At 32.9% G+C, this 23,274-nt stretch overlaps 1 protein-coding gene across 2 annotated transcripts in view; it reads right to left on the bottom strand.

Moving 5' to 3' along the window:
• Window positions 1–6,037: 6,037 nt before the first annotated feature.
• LOC133203321 (proline-rich transmembrane protein 1-like) overlaps window positions 6,038–23,274 on the bottom strand; it is a 43,682-nt gene continuing 26,445 nt past the window's right edge. Inside the window, exons 1-4 of one of the 2 annotated variants that reach the window (XM_061339129.1) lie at window positions 15,250–15,369; window positions 9,058–9,215; window positions 8,005–8,133; window positions 6,038–7,868 (exon numbers count right to left, since the gene is read on the bottom strand). In XM_061339129.1, the coding sequence (XP_061195113.1) occupies window positions 7,710–7,868; window positions 8,005–8,133; window positions 9,058–9,215; window positions 15,250–15,277 (474 nt within the window). In that variant the 5' untranslated portion in view covers window positions 15,278–15,369 and the 3' untranslated portion in view covers window positions 6,038–7,709. Of the gene's footprint in view, window positions 7,869–8,004; window positions 8,134–9,057; window positions 9,216–15,249; window positions 15,370–23,274 lie in introns of those variants that run through there. The other variant, XM_061339130.1, reaches the window with a different exon arrangement.

The raw sequence follows: 23,274 nt of genomic DNA, 5'->3' as shown, positions 1-23,274 counted from the left end.
TTATTATGAACTCCGAAGAAATTACAGAAACTATGCAGAATTTTCCAGGCTGTAAAGTAACTTTTTTAGAAACTCCAATATATTCAGTTAAAGAATGGAATAAATGCAAAGGACACAAAAACCCCACCCTTTTTGAAGTTGATGATGAAAAATTAGAACAACAGATTTACACCTTAAATAACAGAATTGGAGAATTGAATAAAAGTAACAAGGTATACTCCCCCCAGTTTTCTTCAGATTTAAGTGCTACTGATAAATACCGTTGTGGAAAAAACAGAAAATTGAAAACAAAAAGATACTATAATTTTAAACTCTATAAAGATGGTATTCATCCTGACACCTTATTAGCAAAATGTTGGTTGAAAAAAAATATCTGAACAAGCAAAAAGAGACTGTTGGATTTAAAATAAAGTAGTGTGCTTCTGACTTCCCATTTCATTCTGTGATATGTTTCTTTACCATTTGCAAAGTTGGTCATTAGTCTGGAGCTGTGATGGCAGGAATTTTAATTTTAATTATAGTTATAACCATATATAGAGAAAATGATCAAATCTCAAATTTATTATCAGGAAATGCATTCTAAAGTAACAGCTGTGCCTTTTCTAATTAAAAAATAATTTCATTTTGTTCATACTATATTTTGAGATACTTTTCTAAAGTTTTGTAACCATGCATAGTAATAATTTGAAGGTTTATTTGTGCCTTTTTAGGTAAATTTACACTCGCATTAGACATACATGTATTTCATTGAAACATACAAATCAACTGGATGACACAACCTTCCCCTCATAGAGTTGGCTCCTAAATGGTTATATTTTCTTAAATAATGTACATCGCCATAAAGTTCTTTATGTAAAAAAAAATTCTGTCATATCATTATTTCTTATAGATTTTGGCCCACTATTAATACTAGTACTTTAAATAGAGAAACAGACAACTTTATATAAATAAAAGGTTTTATTAATTTATGCAAGACACTTAATCATTATTTTGTAATGGTATCAGATTTATTTTGAACACCCTGTGTTTGAAAGTGCCTAACCAGACATACATCCTTTATTTAAAGGGACACAGATTTCAGGTTAATATTTTCAGTATGATATCATTACTAATATTTTTCTAGAAAGTTCTTTTATATGGAAATCATTAAAAGTACAAATTTCAGGATGTGTTTTATTGACACACGCCCTTGCACTTTCACGAAGTAAACTTTATCCTTCATATTTATGAAAAGTGGCGAAATTGTTGTGTATTAAGGTATTTCCACTCCTTTGATGTCAAAGGTTTTTGTAAAAACTGTTACAGATTTAAATTCATACCCAATAAAAATATATCCATTTAAAGAATGTTTTTCAATATATATACTGAAAAATATTATTCAGTAAAAGAATTGAAAAATTGAATATTTTCTTTAAATAATCAATTAATTAATCTTTAAAAAAAGTTGGTAAGGGCAATAACTCCTCCTCATGTATCTTCATTTAGGAATTTTCTTTATTGTACTTCTAATGTAAAAAAAAAAGTTTCCCCGATATTCACAATTCAAATAAATTTAAAAAGTAAGAATTATTTTTAATCTTTTTGCATCAGAGTTATGTAATTGAGCCAGTTTTTACATAATTTTTATAATACTGTTTACTAAAAATGTACGACTTTTTAATGCTTAATGAACGATATCAAAACTATAATCCATGATGTTTGGAAGGAACACTTCCCATTGTGCTTGTTATAAAGAACTTTGTTAACATGAAGTTTCAATCTCCTTGATGTTTGGAAGGGATTTTACCAATTGTGCTTGTCATAAAAAACTTTGTTAACCTGAAGTTTCAATGTCCTTGATGTTTGGAAGGAACACTTTCCATTGTGCTTGTTATAAAGAACTTTGTTTACCTGAAGTTTCACAGAGTCCTTGATGTTTGGAAGGAACACTTCCCATTGTGCTTCTTATACAGAACTTTGTTAACCTGAAGTTTTTTCCTTGATATACCCTATTAATCATTTTAAGTTACTAAACAAGACGTTTCTCCTTGTACTCGAGAAAGAATAATATGATGATGAATTTTTTTTTATATGTCATTTGCAAAGTAAGTCATTAGCCTGGAGCTGTGCCGGCGGGGATTTTAATCCCTGGTACCGCCACGGAAGCCGGATTGGTTCAGACTATGACCCAAAAGCAAATCTTTAAAAAAAAATCATAAATGTCTTTCAAAAATAATTTACATCGATTTTTCATGAGAATGAGCATGACAGGGACAAGGTTTGGCACTTCACAGTAATACTAGTTGCCTTAAATGTCTAAGTTTATACAATTAACTGAAATAGTTTTTCAGCACCTCTCCATTTTTTCAAAATTTTTATCCTTTTTTAGCATCAGTCAGTTGCCTTTATATCAACAATATCACAAATATGATACATAATATCTTGCAAAACTTTTACAAGTAGGAATATTTTTTTAATCTGCAGGATTTATATTTTTTATCATTAGGAGCACGCTTTTTACATATGAAGGAAATGATGGGTTTTCAGGAACTTTCCCCTCAATTGACTTTTTCAAATTTGCAAAACTTAATAACATTTTTTTTACATTATATACCTAATGACGTTGTATTAGGACTGCCTTTCTATAATAGTAAAGTTGTTGTAGGCACAATCAGTCAGCGTGGGTTTTTCCGCACTATACTGAATCTTCATGTTTGCATCAACTTTAAAATGTTTTGTCTTACTTTCTTCATCAAAAATAACATACAAGCTTACTTCCCATGAAATACAGTTATTATCTGAAACTTATGTGATGTTGCACTGCAGTAATGGATTTCTAATATTCAGCACTGATGAAGGGACTTACATATACAGGGTTTTTCTAAGTAGTAATTAATTCTTACTGGACGATGACATACATTTTTGCTCTTTCAAACCAATGGCCAACTTCTTCATATTTCCATAATTTCATTCTTACATTTTTACTATTACATACCACTTTGATTTTTGACTGCCTTAGTAAAGATTCAGTCAGGGTGGGTTTTTCCACACTACACTGATATTTAATATTTGCATTAACTTTAATATTTCTTATACCAGTTCTCCTCATCTTCGTATTTAATAAACCTAGCTCGGCTCCCAATTAGAATGCAGTTTTAAAACTCTTAATAATTATCTATAATACATGTGATGTTTCACTGCAGGAATAAATTTGTAATGCTTAGCACTTCTGAAGGCATTTACATGAATTTCTAATTAAAATACCATGAAATAATCATATTAACATATACTTCTTACCAGGTAGAGATATACATGTTTGAACATCTTAGTGAACATTCAGTCAGCGTGGGTTTTTCCACACTATACTGAAATCTTTTAAATATTTGCATGAATTTAAATATTTATTGTATCATTTTCTTCTTTATTATGATTTATAAAGTTGCCTCTGCTCCCTTGAAATACAATTTTTATCACTTAAATAATATATCTCTGAAATATATATGATGTTTCACTGCAGGATAAAATTATGTTATTCAACTTGGATATTGGAGATTTACAAATTTCTTCATGAAATGCTATGAAATCATTACCACTGGATACAGACATGGATTTTGGATGTTTACCATCAACTGACTTGTTAAAATTCCCATGATCTTTTTATCTTTACATTTTTCAATATCACAACCCAGGTGACATTATATTTGGACTGTCTTGAAGTGAAATTATGGACAGAATAAGTAACCGCAGGTTTTTCCGCACCACACTGAATCTTGGATGTTTGTGTGAACTTTAATATTATTTGTACCAGCTCTTCATAAAATAAAAAACAACATACCAGCCTCTTGTGAACAAACAGTTTTCAATAAATCTTCTTAATCATCTGGAATATGTCTGAAGTTTCACTGCAGCAATAAATTTGTGATATTGAACTTGGATAATGAGGATAACCGAATTGTTATGGAATCATCACCACATATGCATGGACGTGGATTTGAACTTTTCCATTGATGGACTTTTTGGAATTTACATCACTTTTCTTTTACTTTTTTTTAAATTTTTATGTTACATACATTGAGTGACATAATATGGCCGGAATGTCTTTAAGTGAATTTGTGGACAGAGTGTGCACAGAGTGGTTTTTTTTTTCCATACTACAGTGAATTATAATATTTGCATCAACTTTAATATAAATTGTTCCAAGTCTTTTAACATCAGGATATTCAATCACTTCTACAACTACAATTATGACATCAACTTTGACATGTTTGAGCAAGTGTGTTGTGATATAGCATCTTGGAAATAAAGAATCAGACTATAGATACAGAGTTATCCTTCCTTACGGTAATATTTTTTATTACTCTTATTGGATTACCTCCCTTAAATCACAGATAGCTACTTTTGGTAGGTATGGTTATCATGTGACTAACTTGCACTTTACAAACCTACCAATAGTATATCGTTTTACATTGATAATTGGGTGCAGAAAGGAAAGTAAAAAAATAGCTTTTGAGCTCTCAATTCTCCACTTTAATTTTTAGCAAGAAATATTACCTTTGTTATAATTTATGGAGGGAAATACCGATACACTATCAATTTTCTTTCATATGTTTGATACTTTAAAAAAATTATTTGCTTTTAAAAAAAGTTATTATTCAATTATGTATTATCCCTGAAAATTTCCTAGCCACGTTCTGTATTGTCAACCCTCACTAAAATTAAGCCACCTTTTCACTTCGCTTAATGAGTTCCAGGGAATTCGAAAATAACGTAAAGCATGATGAAATTAAATTACATTCTTTTTACCTTTTGTGTATAATTGAATATGTTTTGTATACATGTATTATTCCTATATAAATTGTACATCGCAACAATGTAGAAAAGGGTAAAGAATTCATACTTTTAAAAACCGTCTATCTGGATAAAATAAACCAGGCAATTATTCCATATGTTAAGATCACGAGATGTATATTAGAGCTGGATTATGTATTATATTTCTTATAAGGTGACAAATAGGTCCAACGTGCCGGGTGTTTGTATTCTGATGATAATTATTATTGTACGGTCGTTCATGTTGTTTAACACATGTCACTAGAATAAATAAACAGTACTACTATGTAGAGAGAGAGAGAGAAAGAGAGGAGAGAGGGTGGAGGGAGAGAGGGATTCCCTGTACCTTATTAGCTCTCATTATCATTCCTACATCGGTCGCCCGCGTGGCGCAGTGATTAGAGCGTCTGCTCTAGAGTCGCGCCGTTAGGAGTTGATCCTTACGTCGCGGGTTCGAATCCCACTGTGGGACGTGGAGACCAGTCCTTCGAGATGAGACCGTATAAACCGAGGTCCCGTGTCGCAGTAGGTGCTGGCACGAAAAAGATCCCTCACTGCTCAATGGCCGTAAGTGCCGAGTATAGGACAAAATTTGCAGCTCTCCACCGCCAGATGGTGGCGTCTCCATATGAGTGAAAAATTCTCGAGAGGGACGTTAAACAACATAAAAACAAACAAAACAAACATTCCCACATCGACCTTCTTTTGATTTTTTTTTAAAATTTTGTTTGTTGATGTTGATTGTTGATTTGTTTAGCAGATCAACTTTTATTTTTGGGATTCATATTCATTCTTGATTTTAAATAAAACACACATACACAAGTTTTACTCTAGATGCACCTCTATGTTCTCGGTAGAGAGACGGCGGCAAATAATGAATAATGGATACTTCAAAGATGAGCGATATAAATATTACATCTTGACAAATAAACGAGGACAGAAACTAAATACAGAAGTATTTAAATATTCAGAACCTTTTAAATAAACACTTGTGACACCCAATATAATTTTGTGATTTAAAAAAACACACTGATTCGCAGTAATTAAAATATGTTTAAAATGCCTCTTCAAAGCTTGGCAAGTAAAAAAAAAAAACTACACACACCCTGCTTTACCGTCTGTAGACATATTCTAATAATTTTCAATGTTTTGAACAGTAAGCTTGGTAGTGTTTATTGTGTGTTTCGAATGGAGAGCACGAGACAGTATTAAGGAATAAAATGTAGTCATGTTCACTTTCACAAAGACTGTTTATTGACGTTAAGTTGTAGCATAACTGACAAACAAACAAATTAAAAATAGGGGTTTCCCAATAATTTACCCTTTAATTGCGTTCTACTGCGCAGTATTACGTCCTTAACGATTCGTCCAATGAGGTTTTGACTAACTAATCCAGTTCTCAAGTACCCCGTGTCAAAAGGATCGAACTTCTTCCTGGTCTGCATTACTTAAATTTAAATCAACAACGCTTTTTTCAATTTTTTCTTTTTAAGTTCTGGAGGAAGTTATTTTTAATTTAAGAAACTTAACCTTATTTCGATGAAACGTCAAAATTTGAAAACCCTATCTCTTTCAAATGTGTTCTTTCGTACCTATCATTGATAAGAATAAGATTTTTTCCCTGTGCCTAATTTATTTATCTTTTAAGAAGGACACTTTTTCATCTAAAATTAAAAAAAAAAGGCAACAGAAAATACTCTGTCATTTTCAAGTAGTCTTTTGTCAATCTATGAGTATATTGATTCAAAACATTTTACGACAGGTGTCTAAAACTTAAGCATTTTCCAGGAAGTTATTCCTAATTAGAAAATGTACTTTATCCCACTTCAATACAAATCTAAGATTAACGATTTAAGCATTTTGAACCTGAAAAAAAAACAATCTTATTTATAATTATACAGTATTTCAGCGTTATTTCTGCAACGATTCATTGCACTATAGCTTAGCCTTAAAATGACCTTTCAAAGCTGCACAGATTAAACAAAATATATAATTATGGGATTGTTTTATATTAACGGCACGGATTGATGAAATATGTGGGTTTTTTTTTTCTTTTTAATTATTTACTAATAATATAGTGTGTATCGGCCTTGAGGAAGCCCTTCATATTCAAGAAACTCATAATTCATGATAGGATGTTTGGAATTGCATATATTGAACACTTACAGAAGAGATGCAGATATTGCACGCCTATACTGGCGATATAAAATGTACTAAAAATCCTCATTAAATTGTATTTTTTAATTTAAAAAAATCAATTTACAATGAAAATCAACAAGAAAAAAGTATTAGCTACATGTATTAGGATACAGTATAAGAGATACAGAGCTAATTATTGGCTGTAAAACATTTTACGGCTTACTTGTACAAATATTCAACAATATGAGTTCAATAAAACTGTATTATCAAAATTAATAAACTCTCCTAAAATTAACTGAGCTAATACACTTACATGTACAATATCTAACATTTTCAATATGCTAAATTCGTAATGGCATACATAAGCATACCATATTCTCGCCTTTATCAGCATATGTTTTCACTGTATAAAATGTAGAAATATACATACATGAAAATCTGTCTAAGGGAAGAACATGCAACATGTTATATACAATACATAATGAGAAAAAGAAGACATTTCATGCATCAAACTAGGAGCATATTGTTAAAAAATGTCAAGTTTTCTCTGGCATTAAAAAGCAGACAGTTACCCACAAGTATACCTAACAACACAATTTACAACATGATTTATTATATCAAATTGATTGTACATACTTTGTTCACTTTAACCTTTAAACATATACGGTGATATACGTGTATATGAATATTCCAGAATCAGGATTAAACATGTCACAATTTACATAGCCCTCGCTATGAAGTCATGTGATTACGACGTCTTTGTTTCAGTAACGTGAGTAACTAGAGTAGAGAACCACTCGCAGTATCACGGAAAGTGCAATGACAATAACTCCAATCACAACGGAAACGATGACAAGTGTGCGCGCGCGTCCTGACTGTTCCTGTGCTTCCGCTACATCACCAACAGCAGCTGCATTTTTTGCCTGTTAAGAAATAAGAAATGTATGAGAATGAAAAATGGATATATACATATGTTTACAGATAACACTGCTTCTATATATAGATAAATAATCTCTCTCTCTCTCTCTCTCAAAAACACCTAATAACCAAAAAATGTACCTTATTAGCGGCAAGGATGGCAAATATCCCCGTTGGCCAGAAGCAGCACAAACACGAGAGAATAGCGGGTACCATCCAGTCTTGTTGAGGGGGCTGGGCTACGACCATTGTAGGCCCGGGCTGTGCAACCTAATGGGAAGATAAAGGCAAAAAAATTATGTTTACATTCCACAGTTTTTTCCCCAGTAATCTAGATTACCGTCTTTTCGCATTCAGTTCTATAAGAATAGGAGACAGAATAAGTAAATGCACGGGGAGCTAATTTAGATTGAGCTCGGTACAAAAATTTAAACAAACTGCTCTTAAAGTCATAATTGCGTTATCATTGTTTTATTTGTGAAAGTTTACAACTCCTTTAGTTTCAACTTTTTTACAATGATATATTGATGGAACTTGTCTACCTGCTAGATGGTAGTGAATAAGGTTTTCATATAGTTGTAATTTACTCGTAGTTTCAATATTTACAGGTGTATTAACGTTAACAATTAAGCCACAGGCCTGAACCCTTAACGCAGAGGTAACGAATTTTACAAATTTTGGTAAAGGCCTCATTGCTTGATATACGGGGAATATACAAGAATTTCTAAGATATCTACATGTATTTTAATTTAATTTAATATGAATTTTCAATATATGATCAACGTACATAAAACAGTTTCCTGCATGAATTATACCAACAGTTTCCCTGCTTTATGTCCATGAATAAAGAAAAACATTTTTGAACATTGCATTAATTTTTTATGGTCAGGGCCACACCCCTCAGGCTCAAGGTAGGCAGAGACCGTGAAATTGAATGGCTCTATTCCCCGTCCCAAAAATGCAATCTACACTGCAACAATTTCTGTTAACATTGGATAAACCATCCAAAAGTAGAAATTTAACGTTAATTTAACGTTCACGACCGACGGACGAGGCACGACGTCGGACAAAATTGGACAATAATAGCTCACCTGGGTGACTAAGGTGAACCCAACTATTAGATATATAATGTTTAAATCTGTACCTTTTTGCAACAAAACCTCAGGCAGGCAGACGGACCAAAAGATAACCTACCACAACATTGTGCTGCTGAAATTGACCGGGATACTGGCCCTGAACGCCACCTTGCGGCGGATATTGACTTCCTGGATACTGGTTGTACTGGTTCCCGTATCCATACTGAGGCTGAGGCTGAGTATTGGGATATGCTGCTTGGTTGTATGATGGTGGTGCTTAGAAAATTAAATTAATATTATTTATTATAAATAAAATCATTAACATAAAAATCCTAGTATGCGAGAAAATGAAAGATAACTAAAGTATGGATATTTGAGAAAGAGAGAGAGAATCAAATTATGTTCAGATCATGGTCCTAATGGGCTGGGGTGTGACCTCAAAAGTGGGTCAAACTTTTATCTAAGGATATAAATGTTCGAATCCTGACAAAGGGGTTCAAACATTTAAGTAGAGATTAATATGCAGATGTTAACTTCCTCCAGGACTTTAAGGGGACCCTTCCTCCTCGTGAATTGCGGGAAACAATATTTAGTCCTGTCAACACAAGTCATATATTGATATGAGAGGTCATTTCAGAGAAATTCTAATAAAGTAATTATGTCCGTTGATCTAAAGATGGAATTTTTTAGGAAATGATGACGATCAGAAATTTAAACATTAATTTTCAGCACACTAAAAGACGTGGAAATTATGATTTTATACATGTGAAGTACTGAAGCATTGTATAATAGACTTGATGAAAAGCAAATCCAGAAATGAATAAGAGCTGTTTAATTGAATTCTTGTTCCAAAACGATTCAAGGGAATCTTTGCAAATGGAAATCGTAAATCATAGAGATAAGTTAAAGCAAACTTGAATATTGTCAAAGCCTTAATTTCGCAGGGAATCGCAGTTTTCCGATGAGAACGCAAAACAAAACATTCTGACGAGATCAAGAGTTCCACTGTTCCAGGGCCCATAAAACGTTGAAACGTTACTACAGTGGTCAATTTTGAATAAATTAAACCTGAATTTAAACCACACTGACATTTGTTTGTTTGGTTGTTTACCGTCACTTCGTCAATTTCTCACTCATCGAGACGCCACCACTTACCAGGGGACGGCTGCAGATTTAGATCTTTACTCGGCACTTACGGCCTTTGATCGTGAGTGATCTTTTTCGTGCCAGCACTAACTGCAACACGGGACCTTGGTTTATATACGTTCTCATTCGAAGGACCAGTCTCCATATCGCAAAGTGGATTTGAACCTGCGACGTAAGGAACAACGCCTCGACTCTAGAGCAAACGCTCTAACCAATGCGCCATGCACTATTTTGAATATCGACAAACACGAATGGGAAATTCAAAGAAAATGAATCCATGTACAAGACATACAGCCATATATCATGTTAAACACCGGTATGCTCGAGCAAAATCTTTATTTTTTATTTATTCACTGTAATTGAAGCGATTTTCATCTGACCCTAATTGACTATGTGGAACGCACTTTACTAGACCTTGTAAAGATTTCGCCATTTCCGATTTTGTGCATTCATCTTTGTGCATTTATCTTGTGATTATTTAATATCTTAGTTCTATATTTCCCCTTAAAGTACTACATGTATGTTATGACACTTGATATGTCATTCATTATTCTCGGTGGTTAAAATTTGCATTTAGCTATGAGTATATATAGCGAACATTATTGATATCTGTCACAACAGACTTCATTTTGAAAAAAATACATCCATGCACTGAAGATATTTATGAAAACCATTTCTTTCATCATTCAGTAGACACCAGTTGGAACCGTTTTACAAGCCACCTGCATAGATTTCTATCAGTGAAACTTGCAGTGACGTAGACACATGTATCAATAATACTTAAAGCTACTTTATACGATAATTTATACAGACATTAATATAAACAATAAATAATAAAATGCATTTCTTTGTTTGAATGATTGCACCATTGCAGAAAAAATTACATATCCTGCCTACGCGTGTTTTGCATTTTTTATTTTTTTTTATTTTATTATTTTTTTTTTTTTTAATTATTATTTTTTTTTTTTTGCAACAGCTGCAATGATAATCCCCATACTATCAAAGATATTAGCATTTTATTGTTTAATTGAACGAAATATTTTTAAAATTAAATCTTTTCAATATTCTATTGATTTAACAAGTAAACTGTCTTAAAAAAAAAAACAAAAACAAATAAAGAACACCAGCAAATAAAAATAAACACGACAAACATAAGGAAAGACGGTCAACGAAGCAGAATACTAGTATATATCTCTCTAAACCAGTCTGTATCAGTTACAAATGCGTTTACTAATTGATTTTCGATAATCATGAAAATTATGCCATTTTTTGTTACACATTTTTTTTATATTATGTATTTTAAAAAAGCTCATGTAACTCTTACACATGTAGGGGAAATGGATGTACATGTGTGAGTTACTGAGTATCATCAAAATGTAATTGTTTTTTTTATGAAATGCTCATTGTATACTACATTGTATGTTATAATTTTCCTCATTAAATTAACATTTGAAGTTTATCAAGCTTAAACGGGAGGAAGGAGAGAAAGGAGAAATTGGGAGAAAAAATATGGATAATCACTCCAATTTGGACACTCTAAACATTGATTTTTCAAAGAATTTTTTTTTGGGGGGGGGGGGGTGGCGCTCGTCTTTTCTTACATTTCAATTATCCGTTTTCCTTTGCTTGTTGTTTGATTGATTTTTTTTTTTTTTTTGGGGGGGGGGGGGGTTTGTACTCAATTTAGCGGTTAAATTCAGTATATATTATTTTATCATTTCCCAAACTTTTAAACAGAAATATGCAGGATAGTGTGAAGCGTGGGATATTTACACGAAATATGGTAATTAAGGTTTTTTTCTTTTGCATACAGGATTGGAAATTACAACACTAATTTTAAAATGTCCCACCATTTCAATAACAATTACATTTAATAAATCAATGCAAAAAGGAAAATATGAAATTACTCACATCCCTTCTTACTATCGACGGACATACTCCTCCATTTTGAGCAATAATTAAGTGTATCGTACAATGTAGTATTCCACCCTCTTAAAAGTTATGTCATCACTTAAGCGTCGTACTCATATTTAATTTATCAGATTTACTTTTCAAAATTTATAATTGAAGACTTCAACATTAGCCTATTACTAGCATTGCTTAATATACAGGTATGATGGATGATATTAATGGAATCTTTAAAATTAATAACAATTCGAAAGTATAAACGTATTAATACAATTGAATTCTTATTATAGTACTCGTTTACTTGTCTCTGCATGTACATAAATCATCCAATTTAAAGTTAAGCTAGGTTTTCATGTACATTGTTGTAAAAATATATTTCCTAAATTCAAGAATTAAAAAAAACATTTATTTGTTGGAATTGTTTGTAATATACCTGATACATGCATGTAAGGTAACATTTGATGTGTCTGGTAATATAATGTAGTTGTCATTGCCTTGTAATGAAAAAAAAAGTCGTAACTGGGACCCAAACCCACGTTCTCTGGCGTACTATGTCACGCTCAAACCAATTGCTACTGAGACCTCATACATTGTCCGATATTCACATACATGTATCTGTGTATCCGGCGACATATACAAGTAGTTTCTGCTCGAAGTTTATGAATTTTAAAGAAAGGAAATGTTGTAGTGGATGTAAATACTAAGGGAATGATGGGTTTTCTTTCTTTTTTTTATTTGGAATGTTGTGCACATAATGCAACAGGTGTTGGTATCTGGTGTCAGGTATCGAGTATCACAAATATGAATTCGTATCAACAGGTGAATATATACAACGGAACCCGTCATTGATCTAAATAAATTACAATGTAGTCACTTGATAATTTTAAGCAAAAACAATGCAAACCTTTTGTAAATTAACAATCATAAACTCATAAATATGATATGGTACTTAGAAAGAGACAAAGGTACTTAACGTAAGGACATAAGGTTCTCATAAAAAATTATAGATCTCTGTAAAAACACATTGCACAGGGTTAAATATTGCTAAAACATACGTTTATCACGATAATACCTATCAAACAAGTCTTATTTTTTTCATTCTCCCAGAATTTATGCGTATACATTGTAAATTATACACAATCTAAGACGAGTTATGAACTTATAACTGTTTTCGCAGGCACGTAGTATCAGGTTGGGGGGGGGGGGGGGTTCCCGTCCTCATTTTTTCCAAAAAGAAAAGCTTTTACTATATATAATGTTCATTATGAGTGTAGTTCCCCACCTCCTTTTTTTTTTGTTGCATAGTCAAAATCAGGGTTATATACATGTAGTACTGAATGTAGACAATTTGGTTGTGAAAAAGTCAAAATCAGGATTATAAAGTATTATGAAGAAAATTTGCCCCCCCCCCCTACACGAAATAGGATATTTGTGTTAAGAGAATTTTTTTTTTTTATCAAAGTTTTTCAAAGGATCTTGATTTTTCCCCCCTGACTACGTGCTGCCTGATTCGGAACACCCAAGGATTTTTTTTTTCCATCGGGAGAAAATGATATATACTATTCACGCACGACTACGCAAAAAAGGTAATATACATGTATAACACAGCCTGACAGGCGTTTGTTTCATACAGTACGCTAGTTTTCTAGTATACAATTGTACACTAGAAAACCACAGGTACTTGTGGACAGGACCCTCCCCCCCCCCCAATATTCAACCCCGGGGCTTGTTGGACATTTTTTTTCATAAATTATATTTATTGCACTTATTCATCACGTGTACCAAAGGAAAAAATGGTGAAAACCCCAAAACAATCGTTCCACACAAAAATACCACACTATACATTAGTCTTATAATGTATAGTGGGGTTTTTTTTGTGTGGAACGATTATTTTGGGGTATTCACGGCTTTTTTCCTATAGTACACATGATGAATAAGTGCAATAAATATAATTTGTGAAAAAAATGTCTAACAAGCCCGGGGTTGAATATCGGGAGGGGGGGGGGGTCTTGTCCACAGGTACCTGTGTAGAAAACTAGCGTACTGTATGAAACAAACGCCTGTGATATATAACGAATTTCATTTAGGCTGGATAATTGTATCATATATTCTTTTTAACCGTTCCCATTTTGATAGAAAAAATTCAATTAATTAAAAAAACAGGAAAATGAATTCCTACAATCATGTACCAAGACATTTGGAACAGAATAAAATCAAAGACATTTTTACTGAATTGATTTCGTTATGCAGTTATCGGGTGACATGTGTACGAACCGCTTCGAACAGATATAATCTACTCTGTGTTAACTTAAATGGGGCCCATTTCTATCGGCCTGTCTCTGGGCGTTCTTCTAATCTTGTCTGCTCTATGCATGACTACATGTAATTTTAATGCGCAGTTCAAAAACTTTTTAAATCAATGTTATGTTAACAAACTCAAGCAGAATATTGTATGTTCATATCAACAGCTGATAAATGTTCTTTGAATATGTGTCTTAAAAAGATTTATTTTGATATAGATTAATTTCTAAAAATATTTATCTTATTTTTCACCGAAGTTTGTAGTCAATACAAAGACATAATTATGTAGATCCTTCTTTTTTTTATTTTTTAGGAAACGAAAAACGACACCGACTTAAATTCTGTGTGATGTGCGTCACTTGAGCTTTTCCAGATTAAATATGGCTAGATAGAGTCATGTAATTATTGGTGTACGGTGTTTAAAGCAGTTTGTTATCTTCTCCACATTGAAAAAAAGAGAGTAATTCATTTTCCCGTTTTAATTCACCTTGAGACGTCTTAACTGCTTCAAATTTTCCTGTGAAATGCCTGAAGCACTTCTTAATAATCATTGTTTTGTTTTTAGCATTGTTATTGGGGCAGCAGACATATAATGCACGTGTGTAATGGGCGGAAAACCTGAATAATAAAGAAAAGGGTCAATCTTAGGTCAGGCGCTGAAACCGATCGATGGCATCAAAACATCTTCAGGCGAACCAACCGATAAAATTATTGTATTCACAAACACAATAGTTCTCTACAGATCTGTTTTAATTATTTGAATTTCATATTATTGCCTTCCTTCAAAATTTACGTGCATTCTTGAAATACGCATAGAGAAAAGCGAGCAGCTCTGTGTATCTTCAATCGTTATCAAGAATGTTGTTCTTCGAGCATCGTGGAGTGATTAGAGGTAAAAAGAAGCAATTTAAAGAATCTCCAAAAATCTTATATCAATAAGCTATATTATACTTACGTCCTGTTTTTTCCTGGTTAGTAGACATATTCCAATATATTTAAAATACTTTGCGATGTACAATTATAGATGGCGTTAGTGTTTATGTTATATATCGTACACTCTCGATCGACTGTTCCGAATGAATGGTTCACTCCCGCGTTATAGAGGTGTTTACGCCTCGGAAATTTACACACTTGACAAACGCATTACGAAATGTTTATAGCAGTGGTGTGGGTTTTCCGTTTTCACCGATATTACGTATGAATATATTTGATGTCAATTGGGTTTGGTGATCATGAATTAACCCATAGGAACTCATTTAAGCAGGGATAATTTATTCTCATTAAAATCTTTCTCTAATTTGGACCTTTAACACTGTTTAAGACATGTTAATGTTTCAATAATTTAACCACGGTACATGTATTGTGTCTGTAATGTAAGTATGTATTATCTGCATATACTAGTCTATAGAGGCAGAAAATAAAAAGGGAAAGCAACGGTTGTGAAAAAAAGCAGTCTATGAAATTTACTTCAAGAAAGTAAAATCAATTGCATGCAATTAATACATAGTCCATGTACACTTTCATCAATAAATTTTGAATTTAAAGAAAAAAAAGAGTAAAGAACGCGTGCGTACCCTCAGCACAAAATAAAAAAAAATGTGCCTTTATTTTAGTAGACAGTCATTAGTTTGTTTACAAATTCGAATGAACCTTTATTGTTCTAAAGATTTTTTTAATGAGCTTATTCACGAAAACAAAACGTTCAAGCATGAAGTGCGGATATTTGTCACCTATAAATGTGTCATTGTACAACAGTAAGTAATAAACGTGACAATCCTATAATAAATGGATTTTAACAGATTGTTTTACATGTACAAACTAGTAGCTAGTACATGTATTACATATCAGGAACAACCTACCCCCTTCTGGATATGATGAACGTCAAGCAAAAACCACCCTTAAGTCAAAAATTTGACATTTCGAGTTGTTTAGCGATCCTGATAGACAAATTTCTCCTCTTTCAAATGATATATAACATGTCATTGTTTATAAGCTAGAAATAAGTGACAATTTAAAATAAAAAATACATACTCTATGTCATGACGTGGTGTTTTATCGGAAAACGTCATTTATTTTGTTTTCACATTTCCATGGTTGTGTTGTAAAAACTGCACAACAAAAATCACCCCGGACTACAAATGACATTACATATGTGATTTTTATTTAATAACTTTGTTATTGTCCCTTTTTATGATCGATAATTTTAGCATTTTAGAAGAAAAATCAGGTTTCTGTTACCCCCCCCCTTTTTTTTTTTTTACAAAGGAGACACGAGATGTTTTGTTTCTTCTTTTGTAATCATTTTTCAGTTTATATTTCTTTTTGGGGGAGGGGGTTTATTGTGCCTTTATGCCCTTTATATGGTTTATGCTAGAGACTTTTTTGCACCCCCTCACCCCCCCCCCAAAAAAAAACTTACACAGTTCAGATCAGATTGATGCCCAGATGGTTTGTATGCTTTTTTGTTTCAGAGTTTTAATTTCTATTTTATGATCGAAAATTGAACAATTTCATGATCAGGATATGTCGAGTCGACATATGAATGAAAGTAAATGTTGCTAATTGATAATACGTTGTCGAAATATATCTAATTGTGTAAGGCCACAGAAAGTGTTTACTGTTTCTCATGTGTACGATTCTGAATAAATTCGGCTTCATATGAATACAAAAATTAGGTCTGCTAATAAGGGGCATTCTGATAACAAAAGGCCCCACCATTTTCCAGAGAGAGAGAGAGAGATCAATATATTATTTCACATATAAATTAAATCAAGCCGTTCGTCGAAAATACTTTCTGTCCTTAAGGACAGATGATACAAACAAAAAATGGATGTTTGGATTGGCATATATTTTTGGGCTTGTTTCAATGGTAAATGATGCAAATAATAAATTTCTAAAATATCAAGAAATTGTAAACCTTCTGTTTAAAATTGTACAGTGTACCTTTCAGCAACCATACTTCATAATCTATATAATTTTTTGTCACTTCAAATCTCATTTTTGTGAAACTTTGAATGAAATATTAAAAACTATACGGTTAAACTTTTTCATTTTACTTACATAAACACGATTCATGTTGTTATTATCAAATTTTTTGACAAAAGTTTGTTTGTATCATCTGTGCAGACTGCCCTGGTGTTTTTTGTTTTTTTGTTTGTTTTTTTTTTTCAAATGATGATTTTGTTCCAGAATTTATTCTTTTTTTGGAGCAGTTTGAGGAGCAGATTCGATTACATCTTTCTATTAATCTCTCACAAATGGCCCTAAGAGCTTTATAAAGAAATCATCCTCTCTAGCCGCAGCTACACATTTTACCGGAAGCAGATGAACAAGATTTGCTGAAGAGACACTGCATTTATATGCATATAATATATATCGCTGTAATATAATTTTTACCAAGTGAAACTTTTGGCACTGAACTTCGTTTTCCAGTAAACGGAAGGAAGTTCCCCCTTTCTTATCTGCTGAAAATGTGCATTTCTCACGCCTTGTGGTAGAAAGCAAGCTCACAAATCAATCAACTTCTCTCCGTCTATATAGCTTACATATTAAAGGAAGTCCAACATCCACCACCTCTTATCAAAGTACAGGACTTGCATAGGAAGTAAAGTTTTTAACTGATAGCAAGTCTTCATGATAAATAAATATCTGTTTTAGGAAAAGAATTAATTATTTGAAAATAATTGACAAATTGAATGTGTTTTTTCCTGCTTGATTGTAGACGACAATTTTGCTAAAATTAAGACAATTAATACCTGACCTACTTGCCTATTTGTTTCAGCTATGCAGATAAAAATGCATTACCAGAAGTGAATTCGTAATTTACAGTGTGGCTGGGGTCCATATTTTTGATGAAAAAATAATTATCAGGATGAAGATTTCCGCACAAAATAAAGTTTTTAAAACGTAAAATTTAGAGACCAGTCATGAGGGAGGGGTACTGTTTTTTCTTTTAAGCACACGTTTCGTGCACCCCTCCTCCTGACGTGACATACATTTTTATATTAAAAAGAAATGAGATCTGAAGCATTGTCACAAGTACACTTTTAAATAACACCTGATTTCGCCTTTAGAATCTAAGACGTTTTCCCTGAAATACACCATCGGAAAAAAAGACCAAAACATACGATCCTCGCACATTAATTCTGAACAGATTTTATGCAGATAGAGAGTGGCATGAGACGAAAAATGCAAAAATGCAGCATTAAAACAATTCCTTTTTTGATAGAGAGAGAGAGAGAGAGAGCGTTGCATGTACTAAGTACCATGTATGGCCAAATATGTACTCCAAAACACAGTAGGTCAACTTGGCATACATGTACATGTACGTGGTGCGGAATTGAGAGCGCTTAAGAAGAGTCCAGTGCATAATGAACCTGTCATAAATCTGTTGAAAATGGTGCAGCGGGTTGTACAAAGAGCCTTGAATGTTGTTAATCCCACTGCATGTCTATTTCCTGCTGGCTGAGCGTCGTGAGCGAGACCGTACTAGAATAAACTTCTTTTTTCCGTGGTTGCACGGTAGAAGGAGGGAAATAACCCGACAGCACGCTAACTCCTAGAGGTTTCTAACACAGTTGTACAATTGTGGTTTGATTGGTCGATTAAATGACACATTAAAATAGCTTAAATAGTTATTCGCCAAATGCTAAATATTACATCAGTTTCAAGTTTTATTTGAATCAATTTAATTAATTTTATTTCTATGACCTCATCAAATTTAAAGTTGCTTATACCCACCTTAAACCATGTATTACTAGTATTATCTCCATTTAGGATACAACAGAATTTAGATCTAAATGATTTCATTTTCATGATAATTTCTCATCTTTTCCCAAAACATGTAGGTTGTGTTTGTCTTTAATTAACTGATCGAAGGATTCATAATGTTGCAGTATTATTCCTTTCAGAGTATGAACAGATTAAAAATTTTAAAATATCAATTTGTTTTAAACTCTTTTTTAACAACTATTTTATAGAATGAATAATCAACAGTTTATACTTTCCCCTCTAAATATCGATAAACATGCAAATAAAATACACACAGATACCGAAAAATCTTTGGAGGAAGTGGTGAATACTGAACGCTTCGAGCCTGTTGCCAGGTAGCAATAAATAATTATAATGCAGGTTACTTCCCTTCTGTTAACATCCATGTAGATTATTTCAGGCACGTAGGAAGCAATTTTTTTTTTTGGGGGGGGGGGGGAGGATTCTTGGCAAGCAAAACAGTACAGAACGGGGATTCTTGACAAGCAATAACATAAAGCAAAACAAAACGAACTTTTTCATTTGTTATATATAGTATAAACCGGCCAAATTGTACCGAGGGTGCACAACCGTAAATTTATAGCTTTGTTTCCCAAATTAAATTATATACTGATAAATCATATTCCTGTGAACCCCCCCCCTTTCCAGTTCCTTCAAGCTTGTTATTGATTTTTGGTACATAATGCTGTTTAGTATGCAAATAAACTTCCATACCTTTGTATAAAATCCAACACCTTGGCTTTACCCTTTGATTAGGTTTTCTGTGATTTTTATTATAAATATAGAAATATTAATTAATAGTGACAAAAAATCATGTTGAATAAGAGTAGATCTATATTCTTTTTGTTATTGCCTCAAGATAATGTGCGATTTCTCCCCATATTTGTGTTTTAGTTCTAAGTAAAAAGAAAATGCTCCTTGAAAATGAAAACAAGGTCGAAGATCGTGCATTCGCTACTTCGAAAGATTTTCACCTTCAGTTTGCTATAAATTGTTAAAAAAATTATTTTTTTTAATACTAAACAGTAGGCTTTAATAATTACACTTAAGACTACTCATTATGTTGTCTAGTCTAGGCATTTACTTTATAAAGAAATATATTAATTTATGATGCGTCTTCACACTGCATTTATTTGCAAAATACGGCAAACATTTATGACGTCAACTTTACCGCTCGTTTTCTCGATAACGTCACAATGCACATAAGGGTGGTTTTCGCTTGACGGTCATCAATATCATATAAGTACACATACATAAAATGTAACCCGATCCTAGGGATGCTAAAATAAAATCAAACATTACTCCCCCCCCCCGCAATGAAACACAAAGGTTTTATATTTTCCCTGTATTTTACCTAATTGATCGTATTACATACATGGGACCAGTTTTTCAAAAGGTTGTTAACCCTAACATGGACCGGTGTTAACTTGTGCGTTAAATTTGACCACATGGAAAAGTGCTTTTCAAAAGTTTGTTAGCATTTAACCATGTGTTAACACTGCGTTAACTTTAATCCACCCTTATACTAAAAGCCAAGATTCAGGCATATTAAGATATTTTTACTATATTTTTTTTTTTCTTTTTTATAATTTTGTTCTCTGATGTTTCTAAGAAAATACGCTTTTTTTCATTGATGGAAGAAGGGGAAGTGGGGAAGAGGGGGTTGCTTACGTCAATACTTTTCCGCCCCTTATTTTCAAAAATCGTGAATCCGCCCCATTCTTAATGATTTCTCATTATTGTTCTATTCTCCTACCATGCTTACGAGGGCTCTGTTTGTGAATCGTACAAAAAACTATATACGGATTTTTTAAAGTGGCCTTAAAGAACATTAAGGGATTTTATTTACCTTAACTAAAAATCTTACATTTTTTCTCTAACAAAATTGCAGCAAGATTTATTATTTTTCAAGACAATAAATTTCATGAAAACTTGGTTCCTTTCAATACAACATGTACAAGTTTTCCACAAAATGATATCAATCAAAGCTTCAACATTATAAGAGGTCTAGATTATAGTCAATGGTATAGATCCCCAAGGCCATGGAATTTGTATTTGACGTTTGTAATTCCAAATGTCGTTAGCTATATCAAGGGTCATACGGAGAATTAATTGTGCCTCGGTTAACAGTCAGAGGAACTTCATATACATGTGCTTTAGTATCGATGTTAATTAAGAGGTACATGTATTACCATTACAGAATGTACCTTACTAGCTTGTTAAGGGGATATACTCTGGTAATCCTGCCACATGTAAACTTCGATCTGCTTCAGCCTGTTCTGTCAAAGAGGCAAAATCAAAATAGACTGCTAATTATGCCAGGTCGTTCCAGAATTGCCATGTTGAGGACTTAGAGGATTTAGGGGGCAATTTCGGTTAATATTTGGAGGGGGCACAGTCGAGCACTAATTTCTTGAAAAGCAACGAAAAACAGTTATCAGACTTTTACCTTAATTATTGTTTGGGGAATAAACAGCAAATTATCACTGGTGTTTTTAATCATTCTACATGATTGTGTATATCGACCCTTAAGTCCATGTACATGTATAAACTTGTATTTCTTGAGTTAGGGGTGTGGAGAAGGAGATATTCTACTTTCACCCGATGTTTGGCATGTCGGTTAACTTACTGTTCAGTAATTGGCCAAATTGTTTCCTCTTAAGGATGGGGTCTTGATCTTCGTTGTTTCATTTAAAACACGTTCCCTGTACATTTTTGTATGACAAACGAACCGAGCCAGTTCCGATCGTGCTGCGAGATCTAAAACAGACCACAGGTACTTGTGGACAGGACCCCCCCCCCCCCCTCCAATATGCCCCACAGGTCAAAAAATATTTTTATGTATTTTTTTCATAAATTATTCTTCTAGTACACATTTACAATGTATTCCATAAGAAAAATCCAAAAAATAACGCAGAATTAACGTTTTACTAAAAAATCATACCCGCGGTATTATAAAATAGAGAAGGTAAGTCACTTCCATTTGTTTACACTGGACCCCTCTTGGATATCAGGCCCGAAATATCATTTACCTAATACATGTCACCGAAATGTGTCATGATATCTTGTTTCGGTAGATATTTTTGTCTTTAATCGTGCTATTTAATTGCCCAGGCATCCCATAATAATCCGAGTATTCATCGTCAAACGTGAAAAATGCTACAAGATTTGGAAATGTCAGAGTAGAAATTACGGAAGTGATGCAAAAACGACACCTAGCGTGTAACTCTCGAGTTCCGAGTGTTATAGAACTAAGGGAAAAGTCAGAGGTCTACGAAAAAGTTCGGGAAAATTTTGATAAAGAAGTCGAAATTGATTCATTAGAATTAAATTCTGCTTAAGATTTTCGAGATGAGCGAGGGTATCTAACTTTCAGGTATATGAATTTGTATTCTAGATTAATCGGAGATAGATTCTTATACTCCTCTACATGTTATACATGCTTAAAGTTTTCATTTCAGACATTCTTTTAAAAGTACCTATAGTAGGTCACTTTTAACATTTTCATTTTATGTTATATACATGTATCTTCTTTTAGCAGCGAAGAAAGAAACAGTTTGTGCAACTTCTATAAAATTCTGTCAATCATATCAATTTTAAATGCCCATCTCTCATGCAAGAGAACTGTTTGATTTGTGATTACACATGTACTTTCATTAATGCTCGATTACCTCTATACCTGCTGTTAGCTGTAATCAAGGGGTGAGTATTTTAGATTCTTTGCTGAAGGTACTCAAATACACCTATTTTCTTAACATTGCAAATTCACAAAGCCTGTTTTTCAATATTTAGACTCTCAGAGGAAACTTTTTTATAGGAAATGAAAGCACTAAGTCTCTACTTATATTAATGTTTGAAATGGGACATTGGGGTTTGGTCAATTAATATATCATCTTCCCAAGTCAAGGGTTTCCGATCCACTCCGCTCCACATAAACCCTTGACCGAATAGACTGACTTTGACGGGGTTTACTATCGCGCCATCTAATGAGGTTACACATTTTTACCTCTGCTATTGACCAATCAGAGTAAGCTATTTAAAGAGAATACGAAACAACATTGAAAGTCGGTAATAAATTCACCATAACTTTAGCTCCATAGCTGAGACAATCCTTTAACTTGGTTTACGTTTTCGTTGGGATTAAAACTGGTGTGTTTTTCTGTTTAAGATTTAGTTTCAGGTAAGATAAAACAATTTTTTCGATTTGCTC

This window comes from Saccostrea echinata, unplaced genomic scaffold, assembly GCF_033153115.1.
Source record: "Saccostrea echinata isolate AGI-Se365-2 ecotype Australia unplaced genomic scaffold, CSIRO_AGI_Sech_v1 ptg000050l, whole genome shotgun sequence".
NCBI classification, from domain to species: domain Eukaryota; kingdom Metazoa; phylum Mollusca; class Bivalvia; order Ostreida; family Ostreidae; genus Saccostrea; species Saccostrea echinata.
The sequence above is the reverse complement of the archived record's forward strand: the minus strand, read 5'-3'. Positions and strand labels throughout refer to the sequence as shown.